This window comes from Triticum aestivum, chromosome 6B, assembly GCF_018294505.1.
Source record: "Triticum aestivum cultivar Chinese Spring chromosome 6B, IWGSC CS RefSeq v2.1, whole genome shotgun sequence".
Lineage (NCBI taxonomy): Eukaryota > Viridiplantae > Streptophyta > Magnoliopsida > Poales > Poaceae > Triticum > Triticum aestivum.
This window is the reverse complement of record NC_057810.1, coordinates 723816335-723832851: the sequence shown is the minus strand read 5'-3', so window position 1 is coordinate 723832851 and position 16517 is coordinate 723816335. Positions and strand designations below refer to the sequence as shown.

At 47.8% G+C, this 16517-nt stretch overlaps 1 protein-coding gene and 1 long non-coding RNA gene across 2 annotated transcripts; both read right to left on the bottom strand.

The window, feature by feature from the left end:
* Positions 1 to 5357: 5357 nt before the first annotated feature.
* On the bottom strand, positions 5358 to 8217 carry LOC123135229 (uncharacterized). Its single transcript, XR_006465857.1, has 5 exons — positions 7912 to 8217; positions 7055 to 7129; positions 6441 to 6675; positions 6081 to 6153; positions 5358 to 5669 (listed from the first exon to the last, which is right to left on the bottom strand). It is a non-coding gene; the product is annotated as an uncharacterized lncRNA (long non-coding RNA).
* Positions 8218 to 11400: 3183 nt separating this feature from the next.
* On the bottom strand, positions 11401 to 12733 carry LOC123135228 (uncharacterized). Its single transcript, XM_044554295.1, has one exon. It carries the CDS (start codon positions 12691 to 12693, stop codon positions 11545 to 11547), a length of 1149 nt encoding a protein of 382 aa, XP_044410230.1. The 5' UTR covers positions 12694 to 12733; the 3' UTR covers positions 11401 to 11544.
* Positions 12734 to 16517: the final 3784 nt, after the last annotated feature.

Sequence of the window (16517 nt, the reverse complement as noted above, 5' to 3'; positions counted from 1 at the left end):
TCGACACCGGCCACCCCGACTCGACATCGACCACAGCATTCTTCGCACGGCTACCTCGACTACGGCTCCACCACACATGCTCTCGGCTACATCGACAAACGGCACAAAGGGCTACCGCCTGCTTGAGCAACCTTGTTGGTTTCCACTCCAGCCACGACTCCGCTATGCGTCGACCGTTACGACTATGGGGGGGGGTGTCCATCGGCTTGCCTTCGGATTCTTCTCCAGTCTCACCGTCTGCGTTGCTACTGTTGTGACTGCGGGGGGATGTTGAGTATAATGTTTATTAGGAAAGACGAGATAGACTAGGATTTGTTCTGGCTTGTCTTGTACTCAAAGTAGATGATTGTACTCCTATATATATGCCCACGAGGCTCAAGCAATACAACGAACAACTATTCCACCAAATCCCTCGCTCTCTTCAACATGGACTATTATGAACTGAATGGCAAGGCTATTTGTGGCCGCCTTCCAAGCAAAAAAAATAACTTTCTAAGAACCTTAGACTGCCAAACTAAACTGCAGGTTTCTCAGTAACCATCTGGTGCAGGTAAAGTTTCTGATAAGATCGATCTGATCACAACAGATGGGGATGAGCTTGCTTGTAGTGTTGATGTTGGTGAAGATGCTCAGTCGGCTCACCGTGACCTGGACGTCGGCAAAGTGCTGGCCTGTTCATGAATTAGTTGCTTCGGGATTATATAAATCTATGTAATGTGATATACTGAAGCCATGCCACTAGCTCACCCGACTTCGCCACTTGCCTATCAATTATGAAGCATTTTTTTGGCTGACCACTCGAATGGAACGCGGAGGTTACACTAGCAAGTACACTTGAGATGCTTCATCCGTTCATGCGATGAACAACTATATACTACTATAGTGATCATGTTAATTTTGATACTAACTGACCTTGTGAATACAATATTTGTCAGTGAATGCCCAAACAGACTAGCACAATAAGGAAAACATAATGTTGAAACACATAGCTATAAACAGAGAATCAAGTAATCAGGAATGAATAAGTAGTAATTCTAGTATGTTACCACACATATCTCAATGCAGCGACTATTTTAGCAAGGCATCAACATCTCATAGATAAATGCAACGTTGTATCCTTAGCAGCTTCGACAATCTAGTATGAGGTAAAATTTAACTGTAACAGTGACCTTAATACCAGTACACCAGACATAGAGTTAAACTCCCACGCTAGGCTACTCTTGGTTGGCTAGATATCAGGAGGGAGTACCCACATGCCAGTTGGAGCACCGGCAGCTACATAAGATCCTGCTGATTTGATCCTCCGTGGGACGTTGTAAATACTTTCGTCTTGCATAGGGTATACACGGCTACCATGGCCATCCAAACTTGTCAAGTACGTCATATCATCTGCGTAAATGTGGCCTCTCTCCACCCCGCCACGTCCAACCGCTCGCACGTCAACCGCCTTGGACATTTTCCCCAAAAACAAGGCGCAGTCATCCAAGCTCGTTACCTCCTCCCACTTATGAGTGTACTTTGTCATTGATTCGTCAGCAAGCACGAAAACCTTGAAGAAAGGCTCACACTTGGTGCCATATGATGGATTTATCCTCAACACCAACGCCAGCGTACCATGCAGCTCAACAATGCTTTTATGACATACAAAAGAAGGTTGGGAACCAATCCGGATATGCAGCTCGACGTCAATGGTGGCCACCGGTCTGCCGTGTTTGTTCAAGCCTATGTTGAATTTGATCAGGTTGTAGGAGCGGGTGAGGCCATAGAGTTTTCCATTGTAGAATATAATGTCCGCAAGCATGGGCCCGCTAAATATTTTTGCCGTCCATCTGTCGGCTCGACAACCAATCTTGCATAGGGCGACGCTTCTTCGGGGGGTGATGGTGGCGAGGATGCACTCACCTGACTTGGGGGATTCCGAGAAGACAATCTTCGCGCCCGTGTAGACCTTCCTCATGTTCTTTGCGTGAAGCGGCACCTCAACACCGGAGAAGAGGTTCACAACCACAAGTTGCATGTCATCCCCAAGCGCGGCGACCCAGCCGCCGTCGTGTGCTCCGACTAGCCGCTTGCCGATGAGCGCCTCGTTTTTGGGCCGGATGTGCAGGACCCCTCCGTCCTCGGGGTAGTATAGGCGCATTGTCTTGCCATCGTCACCGTGTAAGGAGGAGAAGAGCAGCCATGGCAGGGTGGGCGGCACGGCGTGCTTCGATGCGATCGCAGCGGCTCGCCATGACCTAGATACCGCAGCGAAGCGTAGGCGGTGGAGCAAGCCGCCGACCTTGAGGTAGACGAGATGGAGGAGATCATCAGGAAGATCGGTCCACTGCACCAATGTCGCCATCGACGTCATGCTCCGTGTGATGCTAGGTACTGCGCCGCCGCCGCTGGTCATCGATCCACCAAATCGTTGTGGGCCAGTTATTTAAGTTCGCCCTAACGCACCCAAAACGTATATGCTTTAGTTTCCTGGCTGGTGTATTTTTCTTTTCCGGATGATTGTCTGGCTGGAGTCCTACTCGTATAACTACTGAAAGTCTGAAACCGACTTATTTAATATAGGCGTAGCTCTCTTTCATACATATCAAGACTAATTGTATTGTACGTTGACGATCGATCAATTTAGAAGGTCCCTACGGTCATTTTTTTCGATATAAAAGGGTGGATTTTATTGACTTAGAATGAAGCATTAAGAAAATACAAACACAAAGAGCACACACCGGGCCTCTGCATAGTTAGGATGCACACGCATAATACCAACGCACTCGCACCAAAAATATGCCGGTAAGAAGCAAAGTCATACAAGACCAAAGCTATGCCTAAGTGAGTAAAAAAAACCTATGATCAAAACAGCGACCGACAAACTACATCGACGACCATATCCGCCCCAATCATCTCTTGACACCACAAGGACAACGAAAAAGTTCTTCAACAACAACGCCTTCAACAAGGGAACGATGCTCAAACACCGCCGTCACCGGATCCAACCACCAATGATCAAAATCTAGGTTTTCACCCTGAAGAAGCAAGTCCGAGCATATCCATGCAGTGCCTTCAACAAGGTAACGACGCGAAAACATCGCCATTGCCAGGTAAAACCAATTTGGGTTAGACCTAGGAATTTTATCCCGGAGCTCGAGACCAGGTACTAGAAACACCACCAAATCGTAGTCAATCATGTGTTATCGCCACCACTTTCCACGATCCCAGCAGCTACATGCACCGGACTAGAATACACCATGCCGCTGCGCAACCATACCCTCTGCGTCAAATCACCGTCTGTAGCCGCCCAACCATCCATCAATGGTGGCATGCCTTCCGAAGGCCGTCGAGCGGATCAGAGCTGCACTCAGCCAACCACCACCGTATCTGACAACCAGCGAAAGTCCGAAGAACTGTCATCAAGCATCAGATCAGTCCTAATCCATGCCGGCATCATGCGTGTCTGCAGCGGTATCAAACAGGCCAGATCAGATTGCCCGTGCACACCACAGCCGCCGCAACAATCCATGCGCTGAGAGTCTCCTGCCAGGCCGTCAACCGAGCCGCTAGGAGCAGGCCCGCGTCAGGCTGTGGTAGATCCGGGTCGACGCACACAGGACGCCATATGCGCGCCGTCGGGCGGGACGGGACGTACGCAGCCACCGAACACGAGCACGTAGCTAACCTCCATAGTGATGAACCGCCGTACACCAGCTCTCATACGCGTGCGGCATCTCCGGGAAGGACGAGCGCGTGCGCCGCCGGGCTCCAAGATCGAGGGTCATGGGAAGAAGGGACTGGGCATGGGTGGAGACGGAAGAGGCCTAGCAGCCCGCCGCCGCCGACCAGCAAGCCGGCCGCCGGTGGCGGCGGCGGGGAGGGAACGGTGGAGAGGTCCCTACAGTCATGGCTCATAGCTATATATCAACACAAACGACAGATAACCTCACGGGTGTGCCAAAAAAATATCATTTCCCTTTTTCTTTTGGGTTGGGCAAACTGTGTATGTAGAGAAGAAGCTCTGAATGCAAAGAATTAAGAAGCTTTCCTATAGTCTATACGTCTATACGTCTATAGTCCTTTGCTAGCTTTCCTATAGTCTATACGTCTCTGTACCACCGCTCCGGTTCGCATCGCATGGGTGGAGGAGGCACCATGCTGTCCTCCCACTGCGCCACCGCAACGAACTTGCCGGCGCGCTCACCATGCCGCCACTTGAGTGAGTACACCGTGTGCATCGTTTGCTCCCTCAGATCATACAGCCCCACCTCTCTCCCCGTGTCCAGCAAGATCTGCCCATCCCCCACGGCATCGACCTCTATCGGAACAATCAGCCCTGCCGCTGTCTTCGGGGAAAACTCCGGCCAACGCCAGAGCTCTATCACATGCTCCCTTGTCCATCCTTCCTCCCATCCCTCGTCACTGCATTTGTTGTCGACCAGCTCCGGCTTGTTGTTCTTGCTCCATATGGTCATGCTCTCTGTGTGGGCACATGGGTGCGCCACGCAGAGCCGCCCGGCAAGCTCCACCACGAGCATCCTGCAGCTGTCATCGACGTGTGGCACCGACAACACCTCGAAAGACTCGGTGTGGATGTCAAGGGCCATGATCATGTCATGCCAACTGTCGGTGCTCTGGTTGTCCTGATCCGACGGCTCGCCCATCCAGTACATCTTGCCATTGACGTAGATCGGCGGCAATTCAAGCCGCACACGGATCAACAATGGTGATGGCACTATTCTCCTCACGTCTTCCTTGAGCTGCCACAGGTGGCATTCCATTGCCCCGCTACATCCATGGCTAGCATTGACCATAGTGACCAGGACATGCTCCTCCGTCACCTCGTCGTACCCCATGCCGGTCCTACTGCCGGAAGGAAAGTCCAAGATTATCTCTTTGTGAATCACTGGGTTAAGCACGCGAACATGTTTTGCGTTTTTGGATGATGTGACGAGGAGTAGGCCATGACAAGGCTTGCGGCTCACTACCCTGTGGTCTAGCAGCTTCGGTGATGCGCGGAACAAAGACTCCGTCCTCCTACCCTCTGTGTTAGCGTCTGGGAAGAAAACACGTAGGGGAGAGCTCCTTCTCGTCCTGGCGTAGTGGTTGTGCAGCTTGACAAAGCGGTCAGACTCGATCATGGCGTGCCATGTCCTGTGTTTTGATTTTCGGTTTGTGTTTTTTTTCGTCCTTGGCCGAAATGGCCGAATTTCGGGAATTTTAAATTTTTCGGCAAAATCTCGGGCGAAATTGCAAAATCAAAATTTGAAATTTTGACCAAAATTTGACCGAAATTTGGCCAAAATTCGGCCGAAATTCGAACAAAATTTGAAATAAAACAAAGCCTAAACATAGCAGCGCAACAACCATCAGAATTGATCATATAAACTTCATCAAACAAGCTCTAGGGATTAATAAAACTGCATCTGTCCAACATAACAGGCACACATTAGTTATAAAGTTGCCTCCAACATAACCCTTAACAGTCCAGCATCAGTTCAACCATCACAGCATAGTTCAGACTTTAAATAGTCCGGTGCAGCCAACAGACTGAAAAGGATTACAGATAGAAACAACAGCTCCAAAAGACAACCATTAAAGCATGACATTGAAACAGCAGCTCCAAGTTGCCTATATCCAAAAGCTTCTTTATATCCTTGGTTATTCTATTTCTACACACGCCATTTCTGGTTTAGAGAAAACAAAGGAAGGGTCAGGATGGAGGTAGTTCTGCATCGGAATTATCTTCTACCACTTTGTGCAACAAAAAATAAAATGGATTAACATGACAAGTTAGTAGCTAGTAGAACACTAATCTACTGCAGCAATATAGTTTTTTATTCACAAAAAAGCTTCAGGAGCAAAGGTTAAATGCCTCCATATACTAGAATGATGAATTCTAGTTTATAGTTTGTACTCTGGCACAGCAAAACTCTAAGGATACAAAGAAAGCAACATAGACACAAACAACCTGTTGTTGGCTTGGACTAGCCATTTGTCAATTGCCATACAGAAGGAAAATCCACAGTGAAAAATGTGAATAAAAAATCATGCATAAGCACAAAAATATTGAAGGATAAATATAGTGCTTAACATACCTATAAAACAGCAGCTCCAAGCTTGCATACATCCAAAAGCATCTTGATATCCTTAGTTCTTCATGTGGCATTTCTGGTTCAGAGAAAACAGAGAGGATCAAGATGCATGTAGTTCAACATCAGAATTTTTTCATCTTCCACTTTGTGCATAATGAAATAAAATGGACTAACAAGGAAGTGTCTAGTGTAACAATAGTCAAGTGGTAACATTTCAGGATAATATAAATACATTGCTTAACATGTCAATGAGGCTAGGCATAGATAGAAAGTGCATACATCTAAGTAACTAGCAGCTCCAAGTAACTAAAATATTCTAAGAAATTATCATGAATGATAAAACACTAAAAAGAAGAGACTTACCCGCAGATTTCTAAGCAACAAGTATAGGTTGTTGACGTCCTTGGTCTTCTTCTTGACAAGCCGTACAGATCTACGGGTCTCCAAATTGCCATCGTTTGGCGGTGTGTCCATTTCCACTTGAATTTGCGTCTCTTTTTCCACTTGCATTTGTGCCTCTTGCTGATCTTGCATTGATGGACCATCTTCCTTGTCCTCACTCACCCCATCATTATCCTCATTCTCACTTTAATTGAACCTAGCAAATCAATAACAATATTCCATTTGCATAGTGTAAACAAGCAAAGCATAGTAATCTGGCTGCATACCAAGCAAATACTCTAGAAATGTGCACCTATAAGATCGAGATATATGCCTTACTATATAGAAATATGACAGAGAGATCCAACTACTCTGAATGGTGATCATCCTCATCTCACTAGATGGACAGCGCAATGTACTGTTATGTCCACTCACGCCAAAAAACTTCAACCAATTTACGAACAAATACAAAATAGTTTCATGGAACTACTGAATTAAATGAGAGCTCTAGGCCATCTTTTTTTATTTGAACTAAGCTAGAGCTCCCTATAAGATCCCCATGCAATCTCACAGCTCATATCATGTTAGTATGTTACCTTTCCAAGATCTTTGGGAACCACTTGCACTTGCATCATGGTTGCCGCTGCCACTCCTATTTGCAGTTCCATTACCTGAAAATCAAATGACAAAAGAACACCGGTCAGTTATGAAGATTACGTAACTAAGGAAGCAACCCTTGCTTACTAGGGTGTCCTCATATTAATAATAAACAAAAAAAATATACAGCCCAATGCTCTAGTTTAGATACTAAGGAATAAGTAATTTATATACAACTCAGTGCTCTAGTTTGCCAAACATACAAGTCACAAACTGTAATCTGTTCTTGAGAAAGATAGAATGATGCTTAGTTCTAGAACCACCACTTAATAGTACCACTGAACATTGAAATTAATCATCGGTCAACATCTGCTTTTCTGTTGAAATTAAACTGTTCTTGAGAAGAAAAAAAATGTTGCGCACAAGCATGATCTCAACAGCTCAAAAATAAGCACACAGCGCAGATATATGGAACAACTATATATTTCAGGATGTTCATAACAAGGTTTGTAATCCACTTTTCTGTTGGACCAAAATAAATATTACCAGATCTAGAGCATCCTTGGTGACTACAAGATACATGTATATTTCAGATTAATAATTACACTACTGTGTTCAACTCATCAAGTCTCAACTTTTCTTACCCCCGTATGATATATGCATTTGCCAAGCCATTTACCAGGGGCCTCTCCTTAATCTAAAGGAACACAAGTACATCGCAGTACAGATTATAACTAAGAAACAAAGCAACATCGATCTGAAATTGTTGAAGAATTAAAACTGCATGCAAGTACCAGGGACGAGACAAATTGTTGCTTCAAGTGGGAGGATATTAGGGCATCAAAAACATTCGTACCTTGCCAATCAACCTCCGCCCTATAGGCTGTTGCCGCTGCCCCTTGCTACTGCCTCCATTCAACTGGTCGGCTGGCGCACCATCAGCTCCGTTGTAGCAGCCGCCGAGCACCATACTGCAGTCTTGGAGAACCAAAGGACAGGAAGTGGATGGGTGGAGGCGAGGAGATGTGGAGGAGGGTTGGAGAAGTGAGCGCCTTGGCCGGAGATGTGGAGGAGGGAGAGGAGATGGGTTGGAAGCACTCGCCTGAGATGTGCGCAGCGGCGGCGCCGCACACAGGAGGAGGGGCAGGGAAAGAGCGATTTAGGGTTAGGTAGCGTGGGTTCGTGGTTTTGTCTCAGCGGAAGCCTAACTGGAAGGCTCTCGAAGCTGGGCCGGGCAAAAAAATTCAAACTGGGCCGAATTATTCGGGCCGATAGGCCCATATATCGGGCCCTAGCGAGACGACCGAAATTCAGCCGAAATTCATTTTTTTCGGCCGAAAATCAAAACGCAGGCCATGTCCGACAGACTAGCTTGAGCTGCCCGAGGATGGCCGCTGGCAGACGTTGCAGGGCTATGCACAGGGCGCGTGTTGACGCCGACGAGAAGAGGATGTCCTCGTGTGGCCGCCCCGTGGAGATCAGGCTCTCCTCGTACACCAGTGCCCTTGATGTTGCATGGCCGTTCTCGCTGGGCTGGGCGACCAGGCACCCGTCGGCAAGGAGCTCCTCAATGGCCCCGCTGGCAGGGATGTAAGTGCAGAGCTGGTGGACGGGCTTAGAGTCCTTCGTGGATTGGACCCCCGGCCAGAACATGATGCGGCGGCCACCGTCGATGAATGCGAGTGGCCTGACCCGGCAAGCCATGAACCGCCTCACCTCCGGGGTCGCCGAGGCCAGGTCAATGCGGCAGCACAGGTCCCACGCCTCGTTGTCACGTAGCAGCCAGATGTCGTAGCACTTCTGGTCCACATCGGAGATGGAGGAGAAGAGGCATGCACGTCCCTCAAGCTCCGTGAGGCTGTAATCTCTATAGCGGGGCGCGTAGATCACCTCGAATTTCTCATCAGAGAGGGAGAAGGAGATAACATGCTTCTCCTTGAACATGCCCTCCGCCTCAGACATCCAAGAAAGGTGACCCTGCGCGGACACGCTCGCCTCGTACGAACTTATGTATCCAGCCTCCTCCGGTAGCTCGGCATCGCCCGCCGCCGGTCGCCAACAGAACGCGTCGTCGACCACGTAGACGTCGCAATCCGCATTGAGATACTCGTTGTAGCGGCAGAGGCGAACCACCTTGAACCTGCCGCTCACCTCGTCGTAGCCAATCCCGAAGTTGTCGTAGCACTTGGGATCCCTGGCCGCATACCCGCTGGGCTGCAGCGGCAACGGCCGGCCCTTCGGTAGCACCGTCATCTGACCGGTGGACGGGTTCCAGACATAGTAGACGGCTCCGTCACCCGCCCTAGCGGGCGGATACTCCTCCTCCATGACCACAAGGCCCCGGCAGGGACGGGTGCCGGCGTTGCGCATGGGGCGGCGCGGGAAGGCAACGAGCGATGTGCCACGGGGCTGGTCGGGAGACCAGGCGTGCACGATGGTGACGCCTGCGGAGGGGACTGGGAGGATGAAGAGGCTGGGGAGGCGGTTGGCGGCGCGGAAGTGGCGGTCGGTGAAGTCATCCGAGGGAGCGAGCGTGGCGGCCCAGGCGCGCGAGAGGCAGCGGCAGCGGCCGATCGACCTCGCCGGCAAGCGCATGAAGATGTGGAGCAGGATGTCATCAGGAATTGCTGCACCTCCCGTGCATGGCATTGTAATCGCGAGTGCTTGCTCGCACGGATAACCCATGGCCGCCCGAGGAAAAAGGTTTACGAAGAGGAGCAGGAGGAGGAGGAACAAGGCGTACGGCCTCCTTTTTGGTCGACACAGGTGATGTAGTTTGCAGATGAATTGGATCTGAATCCATATAAGACTCCGTGTCCGTTTGACTATACAATCTCAATTTGGGCTACTTCTAGGTATTAGCCTGTCTAACGAGACCAAGAAATGTGCGCGCCCTACGTCCGTCGAAGCTCTTTCTCCACATGTATAAGTTTATTACTTATTATTATAGGTTTCCATCAAATCTACTCCTATATACAAAGCATGACGTCAAGCACGTATAGAGCGAGGGTCCGTCAAAAGTACAAGTCGTGTGATTTACCAAAACCACACGTGCACCCAACGGTCTATTCATTCCAGCTATGCTACCACACGTGCACCCTTCGGTTTACCAAAACCAGAAAGAAAAACCTTGATATTGTAGTACTATTATATTTGCTATAATGGCGGCTCGTCCTGGTCACAAGTCTAGTCGTGAATTTATACGCGCTTCACATGCGACGACCTTTGAGCTAGTTGGATGTTTCCAAACAAAGGTAAAACTCGTTGAACTACACTCTTTTTTTTTGTTTTGTTATTATTACTCGTTGATGGTACATGGTCATCTAGCAATTAACAACCTTGTTCATTGCGTCTTTCAACAGGGCCAGGTTAGAATTAAGTTGACGTCTAGACGAGGCGATGGAGGTCACTGGGTGGACATGGCAACGTTGGTCGCATGCACATGGTGACACCATGGATTGCAGGGCACGGAGGAAGGCCGCGCAAGCCCGTCACGGGGTGTCCATGAGTTCCACCTACAGTCCAATCTGGATGTAATTTTTACTTTGGTGTTCTCTGCACTACCTTGACAATTGATGAATAGATCAAACGATTTCTTAAAAAAGAAGTTTTTGCCTTAGATGATATAGTATCTTGCTTTTATGGTCAGGTTGTTTTGTATTCATAAGCCAGCTAAGTTTAATTCTGTATGTACATCTGGTGTAGTTGCATTGCTTGTGTGCGAGTCGGGTTTGCATTGCATGGCGTGGCCTAGTCTATCCGTGTCATTTTTGGTGCTCTTTTTTTTACTGACAATATGCGTCGGATCGGTGAGGACCGGCTCAGCAACCACTGGATCAAGAGCATAACAGTCATCCGATCTCGTGTTCCGCTCATCCGTTTGCAACAAGACTTTTGTTGTGCTCAGGTTCAAAGCCCCCTCCAACAACGGCCTTGTTGCGTTTCGATTCGACAGAGCTTGCGTGCATGTCCTTGATGATTTACTCGACAGTGTAACTAATTAATCACATATCTACATACGTAATTTCCCATCTACTAGTGGGTGGTTAATTTGTGAACAAGTCAAATTAATGATGCCTGATGTCATAAAGTAATGAATAAGTGTGGACTTGACAACTATTCTAGAATCATTGATGTGGATCTCAGTTTACCGTAAAACTAAAATATTTACACCGGACGACTGGTGGTCGACAAGAAATCTGGATGGACAAGCCGAACACATTGTCAAAGCACATGCTAGAGGCATAAATTAAGCAGCAGGAGTAAGCCCAGAACGGATAATTCAATATTTTTAATATATCACGAACACAACATCCAGCAAACTGATAGCGAGTATGGCATATATACCTCAAGATAAAATGTGACAATGTATATTGTATCGAATTGCACACTCTTTATGGTCCAATTTATCTTATAAATTGAAATTTAGCAATACCTTGTGAATAAGGAATAAATTAAAAAAATGATACCCTAGACCACTCTTGGTCAGCTAGAAATCAGGAGGGAGAACCCACATGCCACATGGAACGTGACAACATGAATAAGGTCCTACAAATTTGATGGCGTGCTCACTCCTTTCGTTTCCCATAGGAAATACACAATCACCATGGCCGTCGAAACTCGTCAAGTACGTCACATCGTCGGCGTAGATGGCACCTCTTTGCACCCCACCGCACCCAGCCGCCGGCACACACAACGCCTTGGTCCACATTCTCCCAAAAAACAAGGCGCAATCACCCAAGGTTGTTACCTCCTCCGACTCGAGGGTGAGAGTGTTCTCTTTAGTCGGCTTCTCAACAAGCACATAAATTTTGAAAAAGAAGCGCTTGCGGTAGGTGTTGTCATAAAAACAATGTTTCACCACCATAGCCAGCTTGCCGTGCAACTCAACAATGTTAATTGCCCGCCTGAGAGGTTGGCTACCAATTTGCATATGCAGCTCGACAGTTACCACCGGCCGGCCATCTTTGTTTACACCTATTTTGAATTTGATCAGGTCCTCCAAGTTGGTGAGGGCATAGAGTTTTCCATTGTAGAATACAATGTCCATAAGCCGTGGCCCATTAAATATTTTGGCCGTCCATCTTTTGGCTGGACAACCAATCCTGCAGAGGGCGACACTAGCTCGGGTGGTGATGGTGGCGAGGATGCAGCCACTTGAGGTGGGGGACTCTGAGAATATAACCTTCTTGTACGCGTAGAATGTCGTCATGTCCTTTGCATGGAGAGGCACCTCGGCGCCGGAGAAGAGGTTCACGATCGCAAGATGTGTGTCATCGCCAAGCGCAGCGACCCAGCCGCCGTCGTGCGCTCCCGCAAACGTCTTGCCGATGAGCGCCTTGGGCAGCGGGAAGTGTAGGAATCCGTCGTCCTCGGGGCAGTATACCCTCCTCATGTTGCAGTACTTGTCGTCCAGGCCATAGTTGAAGATGAGCCACGGCAGGGTGGGCAGCCCGGCGTGCCTCGCGGCGGCCCGCCATGGCCTGCAAACCGCGGCAAAGCGGACGCGGTGGAGCAAGCCTCCGACCCTAACAAAGAGCACGTGGAGGAGATCGTTAGGGAGATCTGTCCACTGCACCGACGTCGCCATGGACGGAGTACGTGCTCCGTGTGAAGGTACGGCACCGCCGCTGGCCATCCGCGTAGGGTTCCGTGGGTTTAGCTATCAACTGCAGCCGTACGTGCTTGGGCTAGCTAGCATATACGGGCGTACTACAATATATAGTCTTTCGTTGCATCGGTGGAGTCGGACACACGAAACTGATTTTCTGTACGTATGACCGAGGCCGTTACGCTAAAAAACGATCTTTTCTCCTCCTCAAGAAAGTCTAGGTTCCCTCATCTCCGGTGGTCTTGACCATTGCGGCACGGTGGATCTCGGCCCTTGTCAGCAGGATGGCTTTGTTTTTAGTTGTTTCATCATTTTTTTATTAAGGCTTATATCATGCTCAAGAAGACAAGACGACGACGACTTCCAGAAGATGAAACAAGGTTCTCCCTGCCTACCCCCTATTCAGATGGTGTGTCTAGCTTTATCAGCGGGCGTGTGGAGGTGTGTCTCTGACGGGTCTATCCTTGATGGATTTGCTCTTATCTAGTCATAATTAATCTACGTCCATGTGTTTTCAGGTTGGATCCTTATGATCTACGCTACTCTTCATCGACGGCGGTTGCTATTCTATTATGCTTGTCCTATGGGGGCTTAGCACGATAACTTCCCAACTGTGTAATACAACAAGTTTTACCTGACTCCAGTAATGAAGAGGCAACGACGGCGGCGTCCCTTCGGCTCGCTTCAGTGTTTGTAGTTGTCACTATGTGGTTTACGGATTTGGATTAAATTTTTATTATTTCTCATGTTTGTTGTACCATGATTGAAAATGAATAGATCGAAAATTCTCTTGAAAAAATTATAGTATATAGTTGGTCGTTGAGGGGTGATCCGTCGTACATACCTAGGCCTACCTAGCCAGGCATACGCGTGTGGAATCCACATGAGTTGCGTCAACATCTTGCTGGCGACAGAAACGAAAAAACAGTCTGTATTATTGGATTGTCTAACGTAGAAAATTGAGAATGAAGGCAACAACTGAGAATGACAAGGTTGAGATACAAACTGAGAATGACAAGACAAAAAGACTGAAGAAAGAGAGCAAGAAATGAAGGAAGAAAGTGAACAAAGAGAGACTGAAGAAAGAGGGAAACAGGGAAGAAATGGAGAAAGAAAGAGCAAAGATCCAAGAAGATCGCAACTGCCCCCGCGTCGCTCGCTTGGGCGACACGGGCGGCCTCCTCTCGTTCCTCCCCTCCTCACCATCGCCGGTCGGCTGCGCCAGTGGCGGCGGGACATCTTCTCGCTCTTCCATTCCTCTCAGCGGCAGATCCATCCTGTGATGGTTGGAGGCATCCATGCGGCATGCAGCTGGTTCTCTGGCTACCTTCTCCATAGGATCCTCTTGCTCAGATCCGGCCATGGAGGGCTGTCAGCGTGAGGCCCTGAGGTGGTTGTCGTCTGCTTCTCCTCACCTTCCAACGCCATGGTGGTGTCAGCAGGCTAAGGGTCTTGCGTAGTCAGGGTCCGGCAAACATGTCCAGCAACGCTTCCTGGAAACGATGGCGTCGCCTACCTAGCGGTAGATGCAGTGACCAGTGCATATTCCATGTTGGCCCCTTGTCCTTGTTGACCACTCCGGTCTGCGTTGTCGACCTCACTACAGGATTGCAGTGGCCACCGAAAGATCTTAGTGGAGTTCCTCCCTTCAGATCCGGTGGTGACATCATGGCAAGATGCAAACTACGTATGACGGCTTGACGGGGAGGGATGGTGGTGCAGTGGCTGCGGTCATACGTCGCATGCAATAGCTGATCGCGGAAAAGTGGTGGTCACAACGCATGACTGACTTCGGTCTCGAGCTCCGGGGTGAAAACATAGGTTTGACACTAGCTGGTTATATATACCTGCCAATGGCGATGCTTTTACATCGTTACCTTGTTGAAGGCATTGCTCCGATATGCTCGAACTGGTTCTTCAGGGTGAAAACCTAGAAACTAGCCTTGAGTGGTTGGATCCGGTGACAGAGGCGCTTGAGTGCTGCTCCCTTCGTGAAGGTGTTGTTGTTGAAGAACATCATCGTTCGTGTGATGTCATGAGATGATTGGTGCAGATATGGTCATTGTTATAGTTTGCCGATCGCGGATCTAATCAATTCGAGTTTTTTTCTCACCTACACATAGCTTTGGTCTTATGTGACTTTCCTATTTTGCTGGCATATCTCTGTGTGTGTGTGTGTGTGTGTGTTCGTGTTGGCTGTGTGTATCCTAACTATGCAAAGGTCAGATGTGTGCTCATTGTGTTATGTATCCTCTAGATGCTCCATTTTGAGCAAATAAAATCCACCCTCTTTCGGAAAAGAGATCCATTTTGAGCAAATAAAATCCACCCTCTTTCGAAAAAGAGATCAAAGAATGAGATAACTGATTGAAGAAAAAGACACTGATAATAAAAAATGACGATTGATAAAAGAAAAAGTAGAAGAGCTGATTAGTGAATGCCGAGACTCACAAACTGAAGGAAATTAGGGATGAGCTAACAAAAAATGATAATAGACTGAAGGAAAATTCAATGACTAAACTACAAATATGAATATCATCTGAAGTCTCAAATCTAAAAAATGATTTCAAATCTAAATAAATTACAGTAAGAAATGTTACAGGCTATAAAGGTGGTTGTCCTGCAAGCTAACTGAAAATTGCCTGAAGGAGAGAAATAGGGAAGAACTATGACTGAAGATCACGAGAACACTAGCAGTCTGAGCAAAGCAGAGGTCCAACTGTGCAGCGCTGAAATCAAGCATATGTGCCTACAAAACGAAACTTGAATTGAAAACTCTCTAAAACAAGTAACTGAAAAAAAAAAGAAACTGAGCTGAAATGCAACCGAGAAAACACAGCTAGGTAGACAAACTAAAAAGGACAGGCTATTCATGGTAGCTCTCATCGCTTAAGAAGTAGATGGACATCAAGCCTAAGATTTGATAGGATATTGCTCGCACTGGTTTCATCACATAGTTGCTAACACAGTCATTGTAGGATCCATCTACATTATTTGATTTGTTTTCTAAGATGTTCAGTGTTTAGAGATAGCTGGGTTGTAGTTTACTCTGAAGTTTCAGTTATTTAGGTACATTAAAACTGAGCACATTCCCTACCCTCTCAGTCCGCGTCCCTAGCCGTTCAATCCTCGCTTTTGAGCATTATTGTCCGTCAGATTAGGTGTGAATTGCATGTAATCTGTCTTCGCTCGCTATTAATGATCGCTAACTATATTGGGCTGCTGCTCCGGTCACTTTTTTGAGTGTCTCACATTAAATTGGGCCTAATGGGCCTGTAGCAGCCTCCCGTACGTGAAGCAAGTAATCTCTACTCCTAATGGAGCACTTGGTGAATAGTCCGTCGGTTATTTTTCGATGGTTTTATTTCGCCTCACCACTTTTGTTGGTTTTATTTCGCTAGTTTTATTTCGTCTCCCTCCCACCTGCCTTTTCGCTTCACCACCCACATAAACCCATCAGATTAGTTACCATAGAAAAAATAAATCGCAATCAATCAAGTATTGATGATCAGATTAGTTACCATATAAAAAATAAATCGCAATCAATCAAGTATTGATGGGATATTTCCTTATATTGATGTGATTTTCCCTTTCTTATCATCAATCACCTCTACTGCCTAAACAAATGCGTAGCTTTCCTTTTCCTGCCAACCGACCGCGTCCCGTCTCCCTACATCCGCCCTCGTTGCTCTGCCTCCCGCATGAAAAAACCCCTCTCGTTTGACCTTCCCCAAACCCCGCACGATGGAAAAACCCAGCCGCCTGCTTCCCCTCCTCTTGTCTGCTCCATACGTCCAAATCGCGGCCCCATCCCCATCCTCCTCTCACGTCACGGCGGCCGATGGACTGCC